At 44.5% G+C, this 21,469-nt stretch overlaps 1 protein-coding gene across 1 annotated transcript in view; it reads right to left on the reverse strand.

Annotated features, from left to right (window-relative positions):
- LOC147663776 (alpha-N-acetylgalactosaminide alpha-2,6-sialyltransferase 2-like) overlaps positions 1-21,469 on the reverse strand; it is a 322,592-nt gene that overhangs the window by 63,535 nt on the left and 237,588 nt on the right. The window contains exon 7 of the mRNA XM_086950201.1: positions 8,361-8,460. Within this exon, the coding sequence (XP_086806327.1) occupies positions 8,361-8,460 (100 nt within the window). The remainder of the gene's footprint in view (positions 1-8,360; positions 8,461-21,469) is intronic.

Here is a 21,469-nt window from a genome sequence, read left to right on the forward strand (position 1 = left end):
CTGAAGCGCACACTGGAGATTTTCCACTTCTGTTGCGCACAGGCTTCGCGCCACGCACATCCGGACACAAGGCCCGCCTCCACGGAAATAGCGGTTCTTCCGCCAAATTTGTAATTTAAATTCTCTGGCCGCCCCACATGTTTTACACTTGGAATTTGGTTTAGTCTCCTCTGTTATTTTAGCTTTGTCTGCGGTCCTGAGGTGGGGGAACGCTCTCCTTTGGGGAGTTGAGGGTTTACTCAGGGCTGCTCTGAGAGTGGAAATTTTTGACAAGCTAAAGGATCAATCAGCATTTCTTAGATCATTTGCTTATGCAAATGACTTATTTGGGCTCAGCTTAAATAGTAAATCATCTATGCCAAAATCGGCATTGAAGCTATTTATAAAGAAATCTGCAAGCTCTGTTAGCATGGCAAGAGACATTGCCCTAAGTAAATCTAAGTCCCAAAATGAGTTGGTTTGTGGTAGTGCCTTGGGGAAAAGGCCACAGCCTTATTTGATTTGGAATCAACCACATGGGATTAGAAGACTGATGCTTCTTTTGAGAATTAATCTGTTGCCCTTAAGAGATGTTAATGGCATATGGGACAAAATCACGAAAGAAGAGAGAATTTGCGAATTATGTTATACTCAAATCCAGGATCTTAATCATGTCTTATTTGTGTGTCCGGAATTACAAAGAGCAAGGCGTCTGTTTTTAAGACCATCATTTATTAAATTTAATATCCATGCAGCTCAGGAGGCCGGAATATGTGTTTTATCCTCACCAAATGAAATGGTATGTTTTAGGATATTCAAATGTTTCAAAACTTTTCTGGCTATTTATTAGGGATTACTTAAAATTCTGCTATTAGTTGCTATTACCGCATAAAAAGAACATTTACCCTTTTACCCCAATTTAAATCTTTTGTTGTATTTTAGGAAAAAAGGAAATATCCCTTGGATTGTATTAAAATTGCTTCTTTTATTGTATTGATGTACCTTAACAAATACAACTTTTTGTATTGGGTGCCTTTGTATGGAGATCTTGCAGTGTCTTTTTGTCAAGTCCCCATTTACTCTCAAGTTATTTGCAGTGGCACTTGGACTCCCTGAGATAATTTGTGTGTCAAATGGGTCGTTTGTTGTTTTTGTAGGTCTTGCTTCTGGTAGGAGTGGTGCAGTTGGCGCAGTTGGAGAGCCATTTATTGAAGAGCATGGTGCCGACATCGAGGTTCCCGGTGTGGTTGGGGAGTTCCTGTGGAGTCTTGGTTGAGTTTTCTTTTGATATTTTGCCCCAGTGTTTTGGGTTTTTAGAGAGGTGGCTAGGTGGACAGGCATCTTGAGATGTATAATGTCGATCCATATCAGCGGGGTCATGTGGGTGGTCGTGAACCTGTTGTTGGAGAACAACTGCCCTGATCGCAGCCTCCGAAGACATCCAAATCCTTCTCGACCAAGGAGAAACAGCAGCTTTGATCCTCCTTGACCTCTCGGCAGCCTTTGACTCTGTATCCCAACACGCACTGAACGAAAGACTCCACCACATCAGCATTCAAGTGGATGCATTCAGATGGATCACCTTGTTCCTCACCAGAAGAACCGAGAGGATTCACCTTCCACTCTACATCTCTGAACCCAAGGATATCACCTGCTGTGTTCCCAAGGGCTCATCCCTCAGCCCCATGCTCTTCAATGCATATAGGACCTCACTGGCCAAAATCGTCAGATCACCCTGTCTCAAAATAATTTTCTGCGTAGATGACACTCAACTCATCCTCTTACTTACCATCAACCCCATCACCACCAGAGCTGACTTCAATAGATGCATGACCAACGTTGCTTACTTGACAAAGAACAACTGCCTGCAGCTGAACACAGATAAGACAGAAGTACTGATCTTTGGCAAAAACAGCGACACATGGAACGATTCCTGGTGGCCATAAGACCTAGGACCCACATCCACTCCCTTCAACCATGCCAGAAACCTCGGAATCATCATTGACAACAAGCTCACCATGAAGTCACAGATCCACGCCGTCTCCTCCAACTGCTTCCTCACTCTGTACATGCTACATAAGATCTACAAAGAGCTACCTCAGCACACAAGAAACGCCGTGTCATGAGCCCTCAACACCAGCTTATTGGACTACGGCAATGCCCTGTCTGTAGGAATCGCTGCATACCATGCAGAACGCCACAGCCAGACTCATCCTCTGCCTTCCCAGATGAACAGACATCACACCCCACCTCAGGAAACTTCACTGGCTCCCGAACAGAAGAGATGCCAATTCAAGTTGATGACCCACGCACACAAGGTAGCAAAGACCTGAAACAGCCTCCCCATGCAACTCCGGACTATCACCTCATTTCCGGAATTCTGAATATTCCTCAAGATGGCCCTCAAGAGATCTTGCTGTTCAAATAGACCTCCGGGACCAGCAAGCACCCGGATACCCTATTGGGCGATTCGCTTCACTTTTTAAATCCTGATTGATTGAAATAGGGTCAAGGGCATAGCTTGCTGTGTGGGTTGGTCCTTGGATCAGCTGGATGAGACTGAGGTTGCTGAGGCTGTCGAGGAGGGCCATGGAGTTAGTGTGTCTTCTGTGGTACCTTCCAGGTGGAAAGTCAGTTCCCTGAGGAGAATGTAGTTGGTTGATCTGATGGAGAGGGGGGCGATGAAGTCTGCAATGTGGTTGAAGAATTCCACTTTTAGAGCTGGGGGACAGCAGGCAAGGGTTCCCTAAGGGTGGTATTGTAGTCTATACGTATTCTGAAGTGGAGGTGTTCCATTGAGGTTGGTGTTTAAGTCTGTGGAGGTGGTGCAGCTTCTGACTGGAATGTGTTTTTGGTCTTGATGTATGATTTTGTAGGCAGGCGGGATGGCTGTGACAATGTTCAGGTTGGAGGCTGTGTTGAGTCATGTTTCAATCAGGAAGAGAAGGCCAGTGTGTTGCTGTTGAGGGGGTCCCAGATATCGGTGGAGTGTTCCCTTAGGGATCAGACATTGAGGAGCATGGTGGACATTTGATGCGTGGTGGTGGCGTGCATCAGTTGTTTGGAAGTGGTGGTGTTGGCATCTGAGGTGTTGTAGGTGAAATTGCAATGAGTGCTGAAGAAAGATCGTACCATGGTGCTAGGGGATGAGAGGCAGCAGCGAGTTTGCCGGTTTGTGTTGTTGAGGTCACAGAGAATGGAAGAGGGTAGTGGCAACGTTCATTGGCTCTTGTGGTGGCTGTGGTGTTGAATTGGATGGTCATGGTGCCAGGGTTCCTGGTGCTGGGTGCAGTCCAGGCACTGACAGGCTTGCATTTGGGGCGCTGCAGCGCATCTGCTGCGTGGCCACACTGCGGCCTGCATTAAGTATGTCATGGGGTGGGCAGGGCTTCTGTTGGTGAGAAGAACTGTTAACGGGAAAACCCAGGCGGGAATACCCAGGCAACAGCTGTCTCACTTTGCCAAAAGGCAGTAACTGGATCAGGCTGCAACAAACAGAACTGGGGGCCACTGGCAAATGCCAAGCTAAGTGACCAAGTGCCTAGTGATGCAGTTGCGCTGCTGCCTGCATTAAGTAGGTCCTGGGTTGGGCAGAGGGTCTGTTGGCAAGAAGGACAGTGAGTGGAAATACCCGGACAGCTGCAGTGTCACTTGGTCAAAAGGCGGTAACTGGATCAGGCTGGAACAAGCAGAATCTGGAGGTCACCAGATCCCTACATTTAGAAGTTGTTATTTTCCTTCTGGAGGAAAAATATGGGAATGCTCACACAGAAAATCACAGTGAATTGTTGAGCATACAAGTGTCTGGAGGGAAAGCAAAAGAAAATCTTTTTATTTTCATGTAACATTTCAATTTCTGTTCCTGTTGCTGTTAATTGTGTCACAATTATTAGTTCTCTATGCATGCATTGTGTTTGCATTGTTCAAACCTCTGTAAAAAGACTTGAATTTATTGGCATACAGCACATTCAGACCTCATTCTACAAGCACACTTTATGGGCATATTTTTAGAAGCCGTGTTTGAGCTCACTTTGGTCTTGTACAGAGCACACAGTTGCTCAATCAAAGGCGATTTGATTAAGCCATATTCATTTGGCTTGATTTTTTCTTTCTTATACAATTTATGTGCTGTGGGGATTGGTATTATTTCTTCTAGTCAGATTACTTATGTAATGTTAATTATATTTGCTAAATAAATCTAATACTTTGAAAAGATCAAGTGAGTGCTTTTAGTGGAATTCTTTTCGGCTGAATTTCTCAATGTACTTTACCTCCCACGGATACTGCCTCTCGACTTTTCTTAAAAGAACAAACGCGTCAACACATGCATGCATACACATACAGCCTTGGCATCATTCACACCTTGAGACTTGAATCAGTAATGACACTTTGTACTAATTAAAAAAAGTGAGGACCTTTTTATAACTTTTGGGAGTAATCCAGGTTTGCTGACTTCTCAATCAACAGGGAATCCTCTATGCCTTACAAAATGGTGTACAAGAAAGCTGAGGACAAATGACCATAGTTGCTCATAACTACAGTTTGAGCTTTACTCCATCTCTGAATACCAAGAAGTAATGCAGGGGATTTGAATGGCTAGAAAATAGGTCTCACTAGAATTTGCTGCGGTGACTGCTGTAAAGGTGGAAGTATGTTTGTTTAGGGACAGGTTACTGTTGATGCTGTTCAGAGTGTCGAAATACAGCAGAAGGACAATGTTCACCTTTGTAATGCTGTTCTGGGGCACAGTGGGGTTGTTAACAGTTCTGGGACATGAATCATGCTTTTGAGTCCTGAGAGAAGACCAAACTTGTTCTGGACCAGATCCCTGTACAACTGAACACCGTCCACCTGAATGGAACTTGATATCTCCTCAACGTACTAGTGGAGAACTCTATATGCTGCTCTATTATGCGTGCCTGCCTGCCTCTGAAGAACCCAAGTGTCCAGAAGCACTGACTGAGTGGAAAGCTTTGCATATCAAAGAGGATGAACAGACTATGTCTGAATGCTCCCATGAACATGGATATTTGTTAGACCAGTGAAAGAGCAATGTATATCATTTACTAGACCTTTGGGGTGCATGGGGCTAGGTCATATGATGAATACCAGAAGCCCTGACCCTGTCCAGTCTTCACTCAACATATTGGGGCAGATTTATGATGCCCTTGCGCCTCTTTGCGCCGCAATTGCGTCACTTTATTTGACGCAACGGCGGCGCAAACAATGCGCACTATTTACAACGTGACGCATCTAGGAGATGCATCACGTTGTAAAGCCCTGCGCCATAAGGAGGCGTTCCTACGCAGGGGGGGGGGGGGCGATCCTGCGCAGGAACGCCTCCTGAAAGTGGCTGAGTGAAATCTATGAGATTTCACTCAGTCACCTTCTGGCCAATGCTGCGTCAAAACCCTGCGCCTGCTTGAAGCAGGCGTAGGTCTTGACGCAGCATTGTGAAGATGGGGCACCCCCGAGCCTTGCTGGAGCTGCGTTGCGCTTGCGACGCAACTCCAGCAATGTGCCACATTTCCGGCACATATGCGTCACGCATCTGTGCCGTTTTTGCACCATGGGTGGCGTAGCTGTGGCGCACTGTGGCGGACATTAACTGGCGCATCCCTGGGGATGCGCCAGTTAACATAAATCTGCCCCATCATCTCTACCTGGACACAGAGGACTTTCTGAACACAGGTATCCAGACTCCTTTTTAAAGAACTAGTCTTCAGCTATTCGTAGTATTAATTGCCAGCGTATACATTTGAAAGTATGCAATATCATCACAAAGAACCTACTTGCATCTACTAAAGTAAGTATTTTTTTTTTTGAGTTTTATATAGCGCGAACTAGACGCAAAGATATCGGGTATCAGAGCGCTTTACATAGCACCAGTTTCATTACACAAGGACACAGTCATTTTTTTTGTTAGGCATAGTGAGATTAAGTGATTTGCCCAGGATCACAAGATGTTGAGCGTCGTTGCCGAAACTCGAACCTGGTATGCCAGCTTCGACATCGACCGCTCTTGCCGCAAGGCTACATCCCCAATGATGTTTGTCTTTGTTCCAAAACACCTAGAGACTAGGCTGCGGTACCAAGAGGGCTGGTAGTTGCCATGAGAGACAAGAACACAAGCGCCTGGAGCTGGACGAGTCCCACTACTAATTTGAGAGCTACCAATCCCATATGGGCTAGAACAATTTTCCTGACTTTCAGGCTGGCACTTGAGGCATCCAGAAATTAATTAGAACTCAGAAGACCAGAAGCAAGCTGGGAGGCATCGAGCTCCGACCAAGCCCAGACCTGAAGGGAGCAGATCATGGCAATATAAATCTAGTTCCAGTTGATCCTAATCATTTGTGTCTTAACCGCTGTACTACTCCTCTAGAGAGTTCACTTTAACAGAGGGACATCCAGTGTAGAGATATTATGTGATGCACTTGAGAAGGTAGACTGCTAATAACGGCTACACCCCTGATGGCACTGGGGGTTCTAGTCATGTCTTCCATCAATCCATGATTTGATCAAAGAATGGGGAAGTGAATGTAATGTACTACTTCGGTATTTACTCCTCCAGGACAGCCCTGTTTCCCATCATAACATCTCCTGGCAACCAACCAAAGCAGAGGAATGTATGAGGATTGGTGCATTTCAGCATTTTCCTGTGTATTGGGGAGATTGGCATGGTACTTAGGCACTGGAGGACACTTGTCTCTTTCTGTCAGGATGAGTCCATTAACTAATTAACAGGATTGTCTGCAGCACCTTCTAGTACCTCATCAAGTGTATAACTCTACACACAATACCTCTTTGTGCACCCCACCTTCAGTGCAAACTCCTTTTCCTTGAGCTCAAAGCCAAGAACAGGAGGCATAGGAACCGCATTGAACCCCCAGGCAGTAGCTGTAAGAAGAGGGTGCCCAGGGATGGAGGTATGTCCTACTCCATGAAATAAACACATGTAGTCACAGGAGCTAACAAATACTGAGTGCCCTAGCTCACGTCCACCAAGAGAGGCATGCATGTCCTCCGAGTGGATTTACTCAGAAGGAGAGACAAGCTGAATCCGACAAAGCAGCTGCAGTTCAGCACCACTAAATCCAGATGGGCAGCAGTATTCAAACAGACCATGCAAAGGAGTCTCCTGGACACTTGAGGGTTCTGTCCCCTAAACTTCACAAATGCTGGGAGCCCCTTGCCGGAGCCTTGATAGTTCGACCTAGCTGATATAGGCTGTGAGGTACTGGGAGAACATGGTGTGATCAGTCACTTCCATCCTCCCTGGGATTACTCACACCACATGCAAGGTGTCAGTGGTGATGACCTGCACATAGTAGTGGACCAGCAATGTACAGAGGGCCTCATTGAAAGGAAGAGATGTTGGCAAATTGCTAGTTTTCCAAGCCCCTGTATAAAGTTTGGAATGTGTTTCCTGATGGTGAAATCCTACATTTCTTGAAGGATATCTAGGCAAATCTGTGCACGCAGCCTAGATAGTTCTGTGAGGATTCCACATTAGGAGCTTGTCTGCAACAAATCATTGCTCCTCAGATATGAGATAGAGGGGGTAGAGTGTATCAGCTGGTGCAGCCGGCTGGTGTCACACCAAACATGTTTCTAACCCTTATTATGTGTTTACATGGGTTGAAGAAAAAGGAAAACAGAGTGTTAAGAACACAAAAATAGCGGAAAAAACAAGACTTGGTCTCTTGCAGCAAGTTTCTGCACACTAGAGGTGCGCAAGCATGTGAGTTCCTGCATATGTTATATGCCCATTGGCCAGGTACCAGATGTGCAGAGCCTAATTCAACAGTTAAAGAAGCAGTTTGCTGTTCTGCAACTGAGTGATGTGGTACCCAGAGGTGGGCAATTGGAGAGAAACAGCACATGGGAATAGTAATAGTACTTCTAGTGATCTCCTGGGATTTTGACATGGGATTGGCCAGGACACCCAGAATTTATCCTTAATCTCTCATCTTTTTCCCCATCCCTACATCCTTATCTGTATAACTTTGTGGAGATACTTGCACCGTGGGGACTTAATATCAAACACTCATTAGAAGTCTTCTAACCTTACTCCAGGGCTTTTCCTCCACTGGAATGTAAGTGTGAACACTGTGTGTGAAGGTGCGGTGTTGAGTGAGGACCGGCCTTGCCCTCTGCGAAGCTCTTCACCCGCTACAGAGAAGGAACCTGGGCTCATCTGACCCAAGACACAAACTATCAAGAACATTTTCCAATGACACAGGACCACTCTGGACACAATCTTACTTATCTCAGTACTATTTGCGCTATGTACAACTCAGTTGTTAATTAGGTTTGAGCAGTATGGATTCCAAGGCAAGAATACATGGTCATAACAGTTCTGATAAAGCGAGTTGTACCTCATCACAGGCGTGGATGGCAGTCAGCAGCATGGCTGCCCCGGTGGATGGACGGTAGATGTTTCGACTTTTTCCTTTTAAAATGCCTGATAGAACAAATCTGAAATTGAAATTACAAGCAAACCTGTGAGTTATCATTGTGAAAAAGGAGGACCATCTTGGGTCACATATGTTTCCCAACTTTGCTTGTTTTTTTCAGTGTTCTTTTTGTCATCTAATCTCTCTTGCCTATTTTAACACTTCACAGTTTCATAATTGCAAATGAAAAAGTTGTACAAAACATCTGCAAATATTTTCTGGTGTACATATGGCAATTCTATGATCCTCTTTTTGACTATCGATCCATACATAGGAACTGATTGAAGGTATAGCACCATGACTTTCATTCCTTTAGTATTGCCAATGTAAAAAATGTGGTTCGCTGTATTACGACTTGCTGTCATGGTGGCGGCTGGTTTCCCTCCAAGCAGTTTTCACTCTTATGTTGGGAGCTCCCTCTTGAAAAACCTCTGGTGACAACTTCACCATGCCCATGCACCATTTTAGAATTGCAACCACCATAAGTGAGTACTAGAAACGTAACCCCAAAATAAAACCGCATTGCCAGGGTCTATATGTTAAGTATCCCTCACATGCAAGCATATTAGGGGCTCCTGAAAGCCCATTCTGAGACAGCGGCCATGGCTTGCATGACGATCCTTCACAGCATCAACATTGGTACTGATAACTGGGGAGCCAAAAATAGATTTTTTCGGCACCCCCATATTACCACAGGTGACCACTAAGTATGATAAATAGTACTTCCACTGTTTTGTTTGGAAAAAGTTTAATAAGAAATAACACATTTATGCAATTGTGCCTAAGGCAGAGATAAATTAATTGGCATATATAAAAATAGAGAAACTTCTTGACTGACGTGCTTGTAAAGGTGCAGTAGCGTGGTAGCAGTCAGTCATGTCAGGCATACCCAGAACTAAATACGCCATCGACCCCCTACAACATGAACTCCTCATACTCTGTGAAAAAAAATTGAGGAGTCTCTATTATTGTTGTCAATGTGATGTCTTTATTTTAACCCTTTGCACGCTGATGACGGAACCGTTCCGTCATCAGCTGCGGGTGCGCTGTGCTGATGACGGAACGGTTCCGTCATGGCCCGCTCGCCGCTCATGCGCGGCGCGAATTCCGCGCCTGCGCTGAGCGTTCTATTTAGCGGGGCGGTCCATGACGGAACCGTTCCGTCACAAGCACAGCTCACCCGCGTGCCGTGACGGAGCGGTTCCGTCACGAGCACAGGACCGCCGCGCGGCCGCCCCGCCCCATTAGCACTGCGGCTGAATAGCCGCCGCAGTGAAGGGGTTAATATCACCATCCCTTTTCACGTCATGCTTGGTCCTGAAGCCGACCAAACAGTCAGTACCCACAACAGTGGGTAAGCCACTCCCCCCCCTGCCCTCGAGCGGGAACGCCCACTTTCCCTTGTTCTCTGTGTGGAGAAAACTTTGCGGCTGGCGTGCTCTCGTGCTGCGCCTACCAGCGCTGTGATTGGCTGACGCAATGGGAGGGAAGCTGCCTGCTGGCTGCTTCTTGCAGCAGGAGCATGCGGACCCACCAGTAGAGCTTCATCGATCTGGAGCGGAGGCGGTGTGCGGTATCCCAGCACTCAGGTAAGTTTTATTTTAATTGTTTGTTATTCCCCACTGGCAATGCCCCCACCCCTCGAGCATGCCGGCCGCCGCTGCCTAACCTCTCTCTCCTCGACTCGTAGGTAAACCCAAGGCTCCCCCCCCCCCGTTATATGCAATGCCTTTCAGTCTGCTCCTGGTGAGAGAATTTGAATTAGGAGGGAAGGCGAGCCCGAATAATTAGATGTTAGGGGTGGCTGATCTAATTTCAAACAAGACCTTCAGCGGGGGGAGCAAAAAGCCAAGCTGCCTTTCACTTGCTTCTGTATTATGTTAAATATTTTTTTTATTTTTTTTATAAAAGTGATCTTGTATTTATTGTAAGTTCGCCTTGATGGAAAGGAAAGTAGGCACTAATGATCTAAAGTCCGCCCCTCGCTCTCCCCCTCATCCCCCTGTTCAATTCTTTTATTTTAGATAGTTCTCTGCTGGCTCGTTCTGTCGCTGAAAGTTGTAACATGAGATAATTGTAACTAGAGATGATGCGTTGGATGGAGCTGCTGTTGTACAAGAACCAAAAACTGGGCACATTGATCGGATCTGTGACGTCACTTTCCATGCAGATAACTTTGGGGTTGACCTCTGTAGTTTGAATACTCCGCCGATGGATCTGAATAGATTGCCTGTCTTGCAGAATCTTTTGTTTGTGTAGTGGAAGTAATTCCCTTTTAGTCCCGCTGCGAGAACAGACAATCATTTTGAAGAATTCTGCCACATTAAGTAACTTTTTACATAGTTGATGCCTCCTGCTGCAAGTTTGGAGCCAGAGTGTAAAGTGTTTGTGGATACATGTACGTGCCTAAAATAATGTTTTAAATGTGCTTTACCAATCCATATGTAGAATGGATAGAAGAGCCGGCAGTAATTTAATAAAAATATCATAAGTATGCTTCCTGCAGGCCTGCATTTGTGTCTGCTATTTATTGTTCCTGCCGTGCTCTGACTCATACAGCACTTCAGCCGGAGGCCATTTTGGCCAGAGAGAGCAGCAGGGAGAATTAGATTGGCGTGGCGCAGCAAGTTTACTGCCTACTTCAGATTCTGTGAAAAGGACTAGGCGGGAATAAGCTTCAGGTCAGTGGTCCACACAGTGGAAATCTGATGCGATTATATCGCGAGGGTGAGGGTCGATGCACCAGCAATTGGTTGACCAGATGAGTGATGCCAAAAAAGGCCATTCTCATGACTGAGTATTTTTCTTGTTACTCTGTGTGCGTGTGTGTGTATGTGTTTTTTGCAGGTTTTTATATAGTACTCATTCTTTGAGCGTTTTACACGAGCACATTGCCTGCACCAGCTCCAGTTACATTACGCAGGTCAGATGATGCTGCTGTTTTTATGGGTTTTTCTTCCTGGTATGAAGATTTTGGATTTCCCAAATTGCCATGTAAATGATGATGACGTACTACCTGGCTAATCACTCAGCTGTCAAAAGTGGCCTGCTGGGAGGGGGAGGGATGGGGGGCAGTGACAAATGGCTTATGTTGGATGCGAAATGGCCAGTGCTTAATTTGTAAAATATGAAGTCCAGGTGCTCATATTTTTGTAGGAGGCCACACCCATGTCCCCTAGCTCCACCCACTTCCTTTACTGGCCCCACCCACTCACTCTATTGGCTCAACCCACATCCTCAACTAGCATAGCTGAAAGCCACATTTAATACCCGATCTGAATTCCTACCTTGGTAATATGATGGTTGACTTGATACGTGTTGGTTTTCAAGCTCCTTGGAAAGAATATCTTAATAAAATCAAGGCAAAACCGCAAAAGAGACTGGATGTCATGACTTTTTAAACCAAAGATAATGAACTTTTTCTGATCATTAAAGTCCTAACTCCAAACTAATTCTGATATGAATATCTACTTATATTGTATTTTGTGCCTCCCAAGGCTGGACCCTAAACTGCCCCGGACCGGTATATTACTAATAGATAGTGGGATATGACATTATAGAGCTCAGAGGTACAAGTCCACTATGAAGGCATCTATCACATTAAAAATATATTGGACTCTGCTAGAGGCACAATATCCACCTCCCTGGCAGATGCACAACCTGTAACTGATGTATGCACATCAGTCACTCCTGTAATATGCCCAATATTGTAATTGTATTTATACAGCACTTCCACCCAGACGACATGTCACAGCACTTTTCAGTGAGTGGCATGCGACTCTGGAACCCAAAAAGGATTAGTGGTGGGTTGATTAGTGGTGGGTTAATATAGGTAAATATATGTTGATTTGAGCAATGGACATGTGAGTCTTTTAGTTTCATTGAATGGGATAATGGAGGAATAGAGGATGGGAAAATCTCGAAAGGGCTATTAGGGAGATCATAGTAGCAAGATGAGGCTTGGGATGACTAAAAGGACAGATGGAGTAGGGACAAGCCTCCAGAAAGGGATTTACTCTGACATAAACCAAACATTTCTTTCCCCAATTGGCACCACTTAGCCTTTACAATAATGTTCTCAACATACAACAGTGCCTTTTGCTCCCTAACATGAAGGTAATACACAATGGTGTAGCTGTCAAACCCCAACCAGCACAGAATACAATTGACAACAGACTATAAAGAGTATCTATGTCTGACAGGGTGCATAGAAGAAAAGACAATGGACCAAAATCATTTGAATGTTGAAACCATCCTGTTTTGTTTTCATGTATAGCAAACACGACATTGGAAGATTAATAAACACAACTGTACAAAATGTACTACACACAATAATACACTAGGACACTAGAAACAGCCAAATACGCTCTGCTTGATTTGAGAACACATTTTGCATTTTGTCATTTTAAAACTTGAAACGTTTAATGATTCAATACATTTTGTAACAATCAAACCGAAACCATGCAACTGAAAAATTAAGGAAAATCACACTAAACCTATATATTGGTATTTGTCTTTTTAATTTTTTTAAATCAAATTAAAAAAAACACACAATTGTGTCTTACACTTAAGAAAATTAACGAAACCCACAGCATCTGTGGCCAAAGTGCATTCTGGCTGCGTTGTTCTTTAAAATAAAACAACAGAGTGCCATGTCAGGGCAGAGTTCTAAAACTTCTTTGTGGCCAAATTAGCTTCCATGTATTGGGGGCGAGGGAGGGATGCTACAGCTCCGTAAGTGCTATTAGTAAAATAAAATACAGCATTTTGTATTTGTGACTATTCCCACTATTAAGATTTTAGTAATGCAAAATGAAAAAGGGCTGCTGCCTACAAGGTGTCTGGATATGAACTGTTACATTTTACCAAAGTTAAAAAACACTATTCCGTATTATTGTCACCACATGAGTTTATAATGAGCACTGCAATCAGGGCTGTATGAATGGAGAGGGGTGGCCTTTCTAGGGGTGGCCTAAGGGCATGTTGTTGCTGACTTAAGGTTATATACAGGTAGCGGACCTGCTGTCCCTTGCATGTACACAGAGTCACAGACAAGTCCTTAGGTGAAAATCCAGCATGAACAGAAAATACCTAAACTCAATTGATGCGGTTTCTTTAAAATCAAACAAGCAGCAGCTACCCTGTGTCAGTCTCCAGCACCCTGCAGTTATATAGGTCGCAAATAAAGGCTTCCTCACTAGTTCAAAGCTACCTGGTAATTGACTCTGTCCTCAGGTTCGGATGCACTGTACGGAATGGGGGCAGTGAAGAATACCCATGACTCACCTCGGCCTGGAGTTGCAGCTTGCGTAAAAGAATGAATTAATTTTGGCTACAGGCAGTGGCGGCTGCTGACATTTGAACGTGGCGGTACAAAAGGGGGCGGTGATGGACGGAGCATCTGAACCAATCAAACACTCACACCTAGTCAACAGATCTGGGTTTAATTCATCACTGTTCTTTAGCCCACTCTGCCACCCCAGTTCAGACATGGCCATATGCAAATCAGTCTGACCCTGTGCCTCATGGGAACAGTCCAGCCCGAACTGCCAAGCCATGTCTTCCCTGGACCGGAAACAAGCTTCCTAGGACCGGTTTCTGGCTTTCCAGCCGTCTTCAGCCAGGCTTGCTTGAATCCAGTGGCAAAGTGAGCAAGGGACTCACGTCTGAGCATACCCTGCCAACTTATGGCGAACAAAGCGGTACAAAAGGGGGTGGTGATGGACGGAGCATTTGAACGCGGTGAGGCGTAAAAGTTTGCGATGAGTCCCCTTTGGCGAGTGAGCCTGGCTGTCAAAAGAGTGTTTTTTGGGGAGGTGAGGGGTTAAAAAGAGTGGACAAATGGTGCTTTTCATGCAAATTTGTTAAACATAAAATGTTAAAACAATTGTGAAAGTGAAGTTGACATCAATAAAGAGATTTCATGTGATAATGGCATAGAAGTTACTAATACTGCACGATTGTCTGTGCAAATGTAGGGGTGATTGCGATGGATAGTGGAAATGTGCTACATGTTAATGACAGTGTCCTATGCAATCGAACCATCAATTAGTACAATATTTGGGACAGTGTGGCCCAAATGCACCAACAACATACTGCACTCTCATTACTTTCATGCAGAATGAGTGGGACCTGTACTATTTCTTGAACCACTGCAGTTTTAGTGACCTTTTAACTCCGGCAGCGCCAGGTGCTAGCAGTTAAACACGCTCAGCCAGCCACAGAACAAAATCCAATTAATTTTTTGAGTCATTATAATTATTATAAATGTATCACTGCACTATGGCCGCCATGCGGGATCGGTGCTAGTGTATGCCATCCTGAGTTCACCTTCTCCTGAGCAGGCTAGTGGGTGCCTGGGTTCCCAAGCGCTGGATGAGTGCGTGTGAACTACTTGGGGCGCAAACTTTCTATCTATTCAACAGCTATGTGATGGAATATGTGCATGCCAGCAGAAACAATCATATTGGCCCGGGCCATTGCTTCATCCGGGAGCAGACACTGATTATATGGTAATTGCATTTCACCCTGAATGTAGCTGCCTTAACATACCAGGGCCATTTTTTTGCTGTACAAAGCAAAACAGAACAGAGATAGTTTGTCTATTTTTGTTGCACATGTAGTGCGAAGAACAGAAGAGTTGGACTTCATGAGATAAGAACGGCGCACCAGGTGTTGGCGAACGCTTTTCCATTGCAAAAACATTCTGCTCTCGGAGCACGGAGCTGAACGACCATTGTGTTTGCATGCTAACAAAATAACGATGTCATTGATAATGACGATGTAGACCATTTCTTTAGCTGTTCTGCAGACTGCAGCAGCAATGTTACACAGTGCACTGCAGGCCGATCATATTTCCCTGTTTAAGAATGTCACATGAGGTAGTGGCAAAATAAAACACGGTTAGCATTTTTAAATACTGGGTGATGAATTCAAGCTTGACTGGCACAGCCCCACCCCCTTCCGACCCCCATCGTATGTCCCGGCTGCTCTTTCCGACTTTTTCCCGAGCAACAACTATTCGACAATTTAACAGAGTCCTGCCCTGGTGTTCCGATATTTGCCATCTCTCTAGCTCCTTGACCTCAGTCGGCCTCTCTCCGTGCGTGCTGCTCTCTGCAGAAGCCCCCACCCGCCCCCTTCATGGGAGCACGCCCTAGGCTCTGCCTTACCATTAACTTGCTGGGGGGCCATTGAATGTGCGAGACGATGAACAACATTCTATGGCCGAGTGATTGTCACCGGTAAACTTAATGGTCGACGTAGGGCACCCCCTTCACTGCCCACCACCCCGGAGCCCCCCGCAAGCACTGCATCGGCCTACTTCAGGGCCTATGGTGAGTGGCAGCAGGTGACAGGGCCTACCTGCGGCTGTTGAGGTGTTCCTGCACTGCAGTCAGTGCCTGGTAAGAAGTCGTGATCCACCCCCCACGGGTGTTTGAGGGGGCACAGTGTTAGGGTGACCAGACGTCCCCGTTTTGCCAGGACGGTCCCTGTTTTTAACCAGCTGTCCCAGCAAATTTCAAGAAATTTGCCCCATGTCCCCGTTTTTAGAGAGGGTCGACTGAAAACGGTGGGAGGTGTTTTTATGTTTAACAAAGCAGGGATAGTTAGCAGTTGTTTCAAGAAAGCAATTTAATTAACAGGCAAGCTATTGGGCTTAAAAATTGCATTTTATGAATGTTCTTAATGCCTGTTCTGTAATTCTCTGCTGAAAAGTGCCCTCATCACTTGAAGTAAAATTGTAGTCCTTATTCTATTTTTGTCAAATGTCCCGGTTTTTGGCTTTAAAATTCTGGTCACCCTACACAGTGTGCCCCAGAAACGGACAAGAAGACAGGCCTGAACCTGAGACTGGTGCCACCAAGCCTCTGCCCCAGCTCTGCGTCTGCAGGAGACCAGCTGGAGCGCTCGAGGGGCTACCCCCTGGGCCAGGACCTCCACAAGGTGGGGGTACTCGGTGCCCGGCAGAACAGGGTCTGCACCTGCAGCGCCCGCTGTGCCCACGCAGCCCAGACCACCAAGCATCGGCTGGTGAGCCGTTTCTATGGCTCAATGGCACAAGCTGGCTGAGGTCGGAGGGCAATGCCTGACTGGTCTTACGGGATGTTTCCCCGGGAAGTTTCAACAAGTTTTCATAACGCATCAAAAGTTACTAAAGAAAAACATTTCTTTATTGAGCCATTTAAGACCAACTCATAGGCAGGGGCGTAGCTTTAGATGACACCCAGCTACGGCCGGCATCCTCGCGGGAGGTGTGTGGGGGGGGGGGGGGGGGATAGGGAATTGTTCTTGGGGAGGAAATACAAATACAAATATAATGAAACTTACCTTACCGCCGGGTGCCACAGGAAACTCTGTGGAGGGAAAACGTGTTGGATTAGAGGATCCTAATTGCTAGAAGCATTCCGCTGAGGAACTCCCGGACCCTTCACCTTCAGTAACCAATAGGGAGCTGCTGAAGGCTTACGTGACATGAAGAGTCCAGCCTTCTTCCGCTCCTCAACGGGCTCTCTAACTTGCTGGAGGGGGAAGGGCACGCAGTGTTAACTGCTGAAATAAAGACGGCTCTTTGAGAGCCTGTTTGCTTTTTTTTATATTAGTGAAAGCATAGAAGTTGAAATTAAATCGCCCGCCAGCCAGCCAGTAGTGCATGGGCTGATGAATGTGATGTTGCGCAGAACCGAAGAGTGGGAAAAGTAAAGCTGCCTGTCTCTCTTCGTGCATGTATTTCTGAAAAATGTTATTCACCACCACTGCCTCCTGAAAATAAATGATAGCCCCGGCCCTGACAATAAAGTGCCGGTGCTGAGCACCGGAAAGCACCGGCACAAATTAAGCACTGGAAATGGCTTGCATTTTACTACTTGCGTTTGGAAGTGATAAACACACTGGTTTGTGCTGAAAGCAGCCGCTTCCAAACGCTAGCAGTAAAATTCAAACTAGTAATCAGGGTATAAACTAAAACTAGCAAAACATACTGTTGTGTATCATTTTAGATTCCGAATGTATTTTCCCGATTCATGCCCTTATATAGGTACAAATCACACTGTCCTTATATAGGCATAGAAATCAAGCCCTTATTTAGGCAAAGCCCATGTAGCCCAAATACAGGCAAGGCTCTTCCATCCGTTCACCAAACGTCACAACGATTTCTTAGAAAACCAGCTTAAGCCGGTAGGGACTTCCTCTTGCTTGAATATTGATCTCTCGAAGAACTCCGTTAGTTTTACAATGAACAACTATTCCCCAGGTGTTCATTCATGACGTTCATATGCCCGACTTTACGTCAAAGATGGCATTCCTAAACACCTTCAAGGTATAAATATACCTTCACTTGCTATAGCAAACTACGGTGGTTCGGAGCAGTTTGACGACCTACTTGCCCGACACAGCTCGCTACAGCAAGTGCCAAAGAAAGCCGACTCTCCAGCTGACGCACTGATCAGGAAGCTGCCCTGCTGAGAAATCCAGCTCCAGTGTTTCTGACTCCCCTTGCGGGGTGTTGGGAAATCAAGTCCCGAGAAAGAGATACCAGACCTCCTTCATTCTAAGGTATGGAGCTGATTAGAACCTAGAGAAACCTTTGGTAGATTCTTGGCAATACTAAACCTATGCAAAGGACAATACTTACTTCTTCCCTCGTACTAGACTTAGGTTAGGTACATTGGGGTAGGCGTATTTTAGAAGCACCAGTTGAGTATTTTAGCCTGTGTATTTATGTATGTATTTTTATATGGCTTAGAAACCATACAATGCTCTTACAGTATTATTTTATAATACTATTCTTGCTGTACGATTGTAGCAGTTCACTTCTCTTGCATGAGAAAGAAGACTGTTCAATAAACCTTTTTATTGAAAACGCCTGTCTCACCATTTCTCTGCAACTCTGTAAAAGCGAAGCATGCACAATTCACTGAGTGAAATACTTATCTATTGTTTCCGCGACTCTGAGAGATATATTCTTATTCTTGGGAAACAAAGTTGTCATGTTTATGCGGTTGTCAGAAACTAATCCTTTCTTGTGAATTCGAGAAAGTTTCTGGTGACCTCTGAGCTAGTTGGCACTCACAATTAGGTTTAGTATATTCGATAGAGACCTAGTTGACCTAAATCCTAAGTCAAATCTATAGGATATATTATTCCAATGCGCAGAGCCTATCGGGAATATAAGAACTACACTACAATACCTGGTAACAAATTCCAATCCACGGATGGCACAGCGTGTAATTGTGTTATGTGTCATCATCATTATACAAGGCATAAAATGAATAACAGTGAGCTAAGACAAGCTTCATCTTTACATGCAATCATTGTAAGGCGAATCCATCTGGGACTCTCTTGTCTCTATGCATCTACTATGCGCCTACAAAGCCTCCTTCCTCATCTCCCCATAGCCCCTCTCTCACATGCAGTTCTGTTGTTTTATAGTGCTGTGTAGTGTTGGATTTCAGAGCCATTTACATCTCATACACACACACATTATACAGAGACAATGGTATACATGTGTAAATCATTGCATAGGGAATGTTACATAAAACAAATGTGGACTACATGGTTCAGGTGTCACATGTCATCCATAATGGTAGGCAGTATAGTTTATGACTGACTGTTTGGTCTGGAGCAGACCAAACATATAATTTAAAACCAGTTGTAACACATGGCTGTGTTGACTATACAAATAAGAGTTAATTTCTAGACAAATGCACCCTTTTTTGCAACATTAGGATAATGAATGGCTGGAGAAAATAAATCATAACGCTCTAACCTCTGCCTTGCAATTTTTATGCAGCTCTCTGATGACAGTTACCAGCTCTATCAACCCACTTAGGCTTGTAACTTTTAAAGTGTAAGTAAAAAAAGCATGACGAACAAAAGCAGTAATCCACTGAACTATTTACATTATATGACCTTTTTGTGATCTGCATGCTATATGTTCTTTGCAGTAGGTATATTATCTATCTGCGAATTACTACCATTGCCTTGGGGTCAGTTCCAGAATGGGGAAGTGCAATGTACTAACTATACTTTCAGAAATGCTTTATTAAACTTCTTGCTTTCTCAAATTTGTTTATTAATGCACCATTTGCCCAATCTTTTAAAAACAATTTCTCGGGGGAGATTCTCCCTGAACCCTCCTTATGTCGCTCGGGCTTGCTCTCTGAGCTTGCTGGCTGTGGTGCACTCAGGCGTCACTTTTTTTTCAACACCACTCTCAAATGTCACCAGCCTCCACTGAGTAAATTTGCAAAGAAAATCTTTAATACCAGTGTTTCTCAATAGCACAAGTATCGAACTACTGTACAATGTTTACCATGGATGTCTTCAGTAGATAAGACATAAGTCTTCAAGTCTATTGCTTCTGTTCGTAAAAGGCAAAGGGGACCATGGAATGCAGAAAGGTGCACGAATTGTGAGGGAGTAAGTAGGGAGGACAATACGCATGGTGTCAATGAAGAGAGTGTAAATGGGTGCATCTTGGTGGACATTTTTAATGTAAATAGTGTAGTGCAGATATATTTTTTGAAAGTTTTATGAATGCTGAAATAATTCACTGGTAGTTTAATTGTTTATATTCTCAGAATTTGTTCATGTAATATGCAAAAGAATGTGTTTCCCACTGTTTTAACTGAATATTTGGCAGTTGATTATGTTTTGTACATATAGTGGTTTATGTAGGACTGATGACTCTAAACACCAGCATAACCCTAAACATTTACAATGTTTATAGCCAGTTTGAAAATCCTTTCCCCACTGTACAATTTCTATTGATTTTAACAAACATTTCTAGCTCATTTTAAACCTAGGGGCACATTTACAAAGAGTCACGTAACACAGCGCAACAAGTAAAGTTGCTGTGCCTACCAGCGAGATTAGAACTGCTCTATATCTGCTTAGAAGTGGCAGTCTCCTACTAATATTGATTGTAAAATTTAAGCAAAAATTGCTGCCTTTAGACTTGAATCGGTTATTCAACAGCTGATCCCAAACTGGCTTCCTTAGGGCAGACTTGCAGCGGATAACATCAGGACATTCTGCTGTAGTCTATTTCCTATACTCCCAATAGGCTCTGCGCATTGGAATAATATATCCTATAGATGTGACGTAGGACTTATGTCTACTAGGTCTCTATCGAATATATTAGACTTAATTGTGAGTGCCAGCTAGCTCAGAGGTCACTAGAAACTTTCTCGAATTCACAAGAAGGGATTAGTTTCTGACAACCGCATGAACATGACAACTTTGTTTCCCCAAGATAAAACGTATCTTCAGAGTCGTGGAAACAATAGATAGATATTTTACTCAGTCAATCGTGCATGCTTCTTTCCACCAGAGGTGCAGAGAAACAGAGAGATGGGCGTTTTTAATAAAAGTATTTATTGAACAGTCTTCTTTCTCATGCAGAAGAAATGAACTGCTACAATCGTAATACTGGCTGTAAAGTATAATGCGTACATCAAGAAGAGTATTATAAAATAATACTGTAAAAGCATGGTATGATTTCTAAGCCATAAAATACATACATAAATAAATAAAGACTAAAAGTACTCAACTGGTGCTTCTAAAATACGCCTACCCCGATGTACCTAACCTAAGTCTAGTACGAGGGAAGAAGTAAGTGTGATGTAGCATAAGTTTAGTATTCTTTTGCCAAGAACCTATCCAAGATTTCTCTTAGAGTCTAATCAGCTCCGTACCTTGATTTAGAATGAAGGAGGTCTGGTATCTCTCTGTCTCAGGACTCAATTTCCCAACACCCCACAAGGGGAGCTTGGAAACACTGGAGCTGGATTTCTCGGCGGGAGAAAAGACAGCGTCTCTCTCAGTGCGTCTGCTGGAGTCGGCTTCCTTCGGCACTTGCTCTAGCGAGATGCGTCGGGCAAGTAGATAGTCGAACTGCTCCAAACCACTGTGTGTTTGCCTGGGCAAGTGTGGGCATAATTATACCTTGAAGGTGCGGACTTTGACGTAAAGGTGGACATAATAACGTCATCAAAAAGTCTCAGTTCTTTGAAAACTCCATGAGTTCT

Source organism: Lissotriton vulgaris, unplaced genomic scaffold (assembly GCF_964263255.1).
Source record: "Lissotriton vulgaris unplaced genomic scaffold, aLisVul1.2 SCAFFOLD_915, whole genome shotgun sequence".
In the NCBI taxonomy this organism is placed as follows: Eukaryota; Metazoa; Chordata; class Amphibia; order Caudata; family Salamandridae; genus Lissotriton; species Lissotriton vulgaris.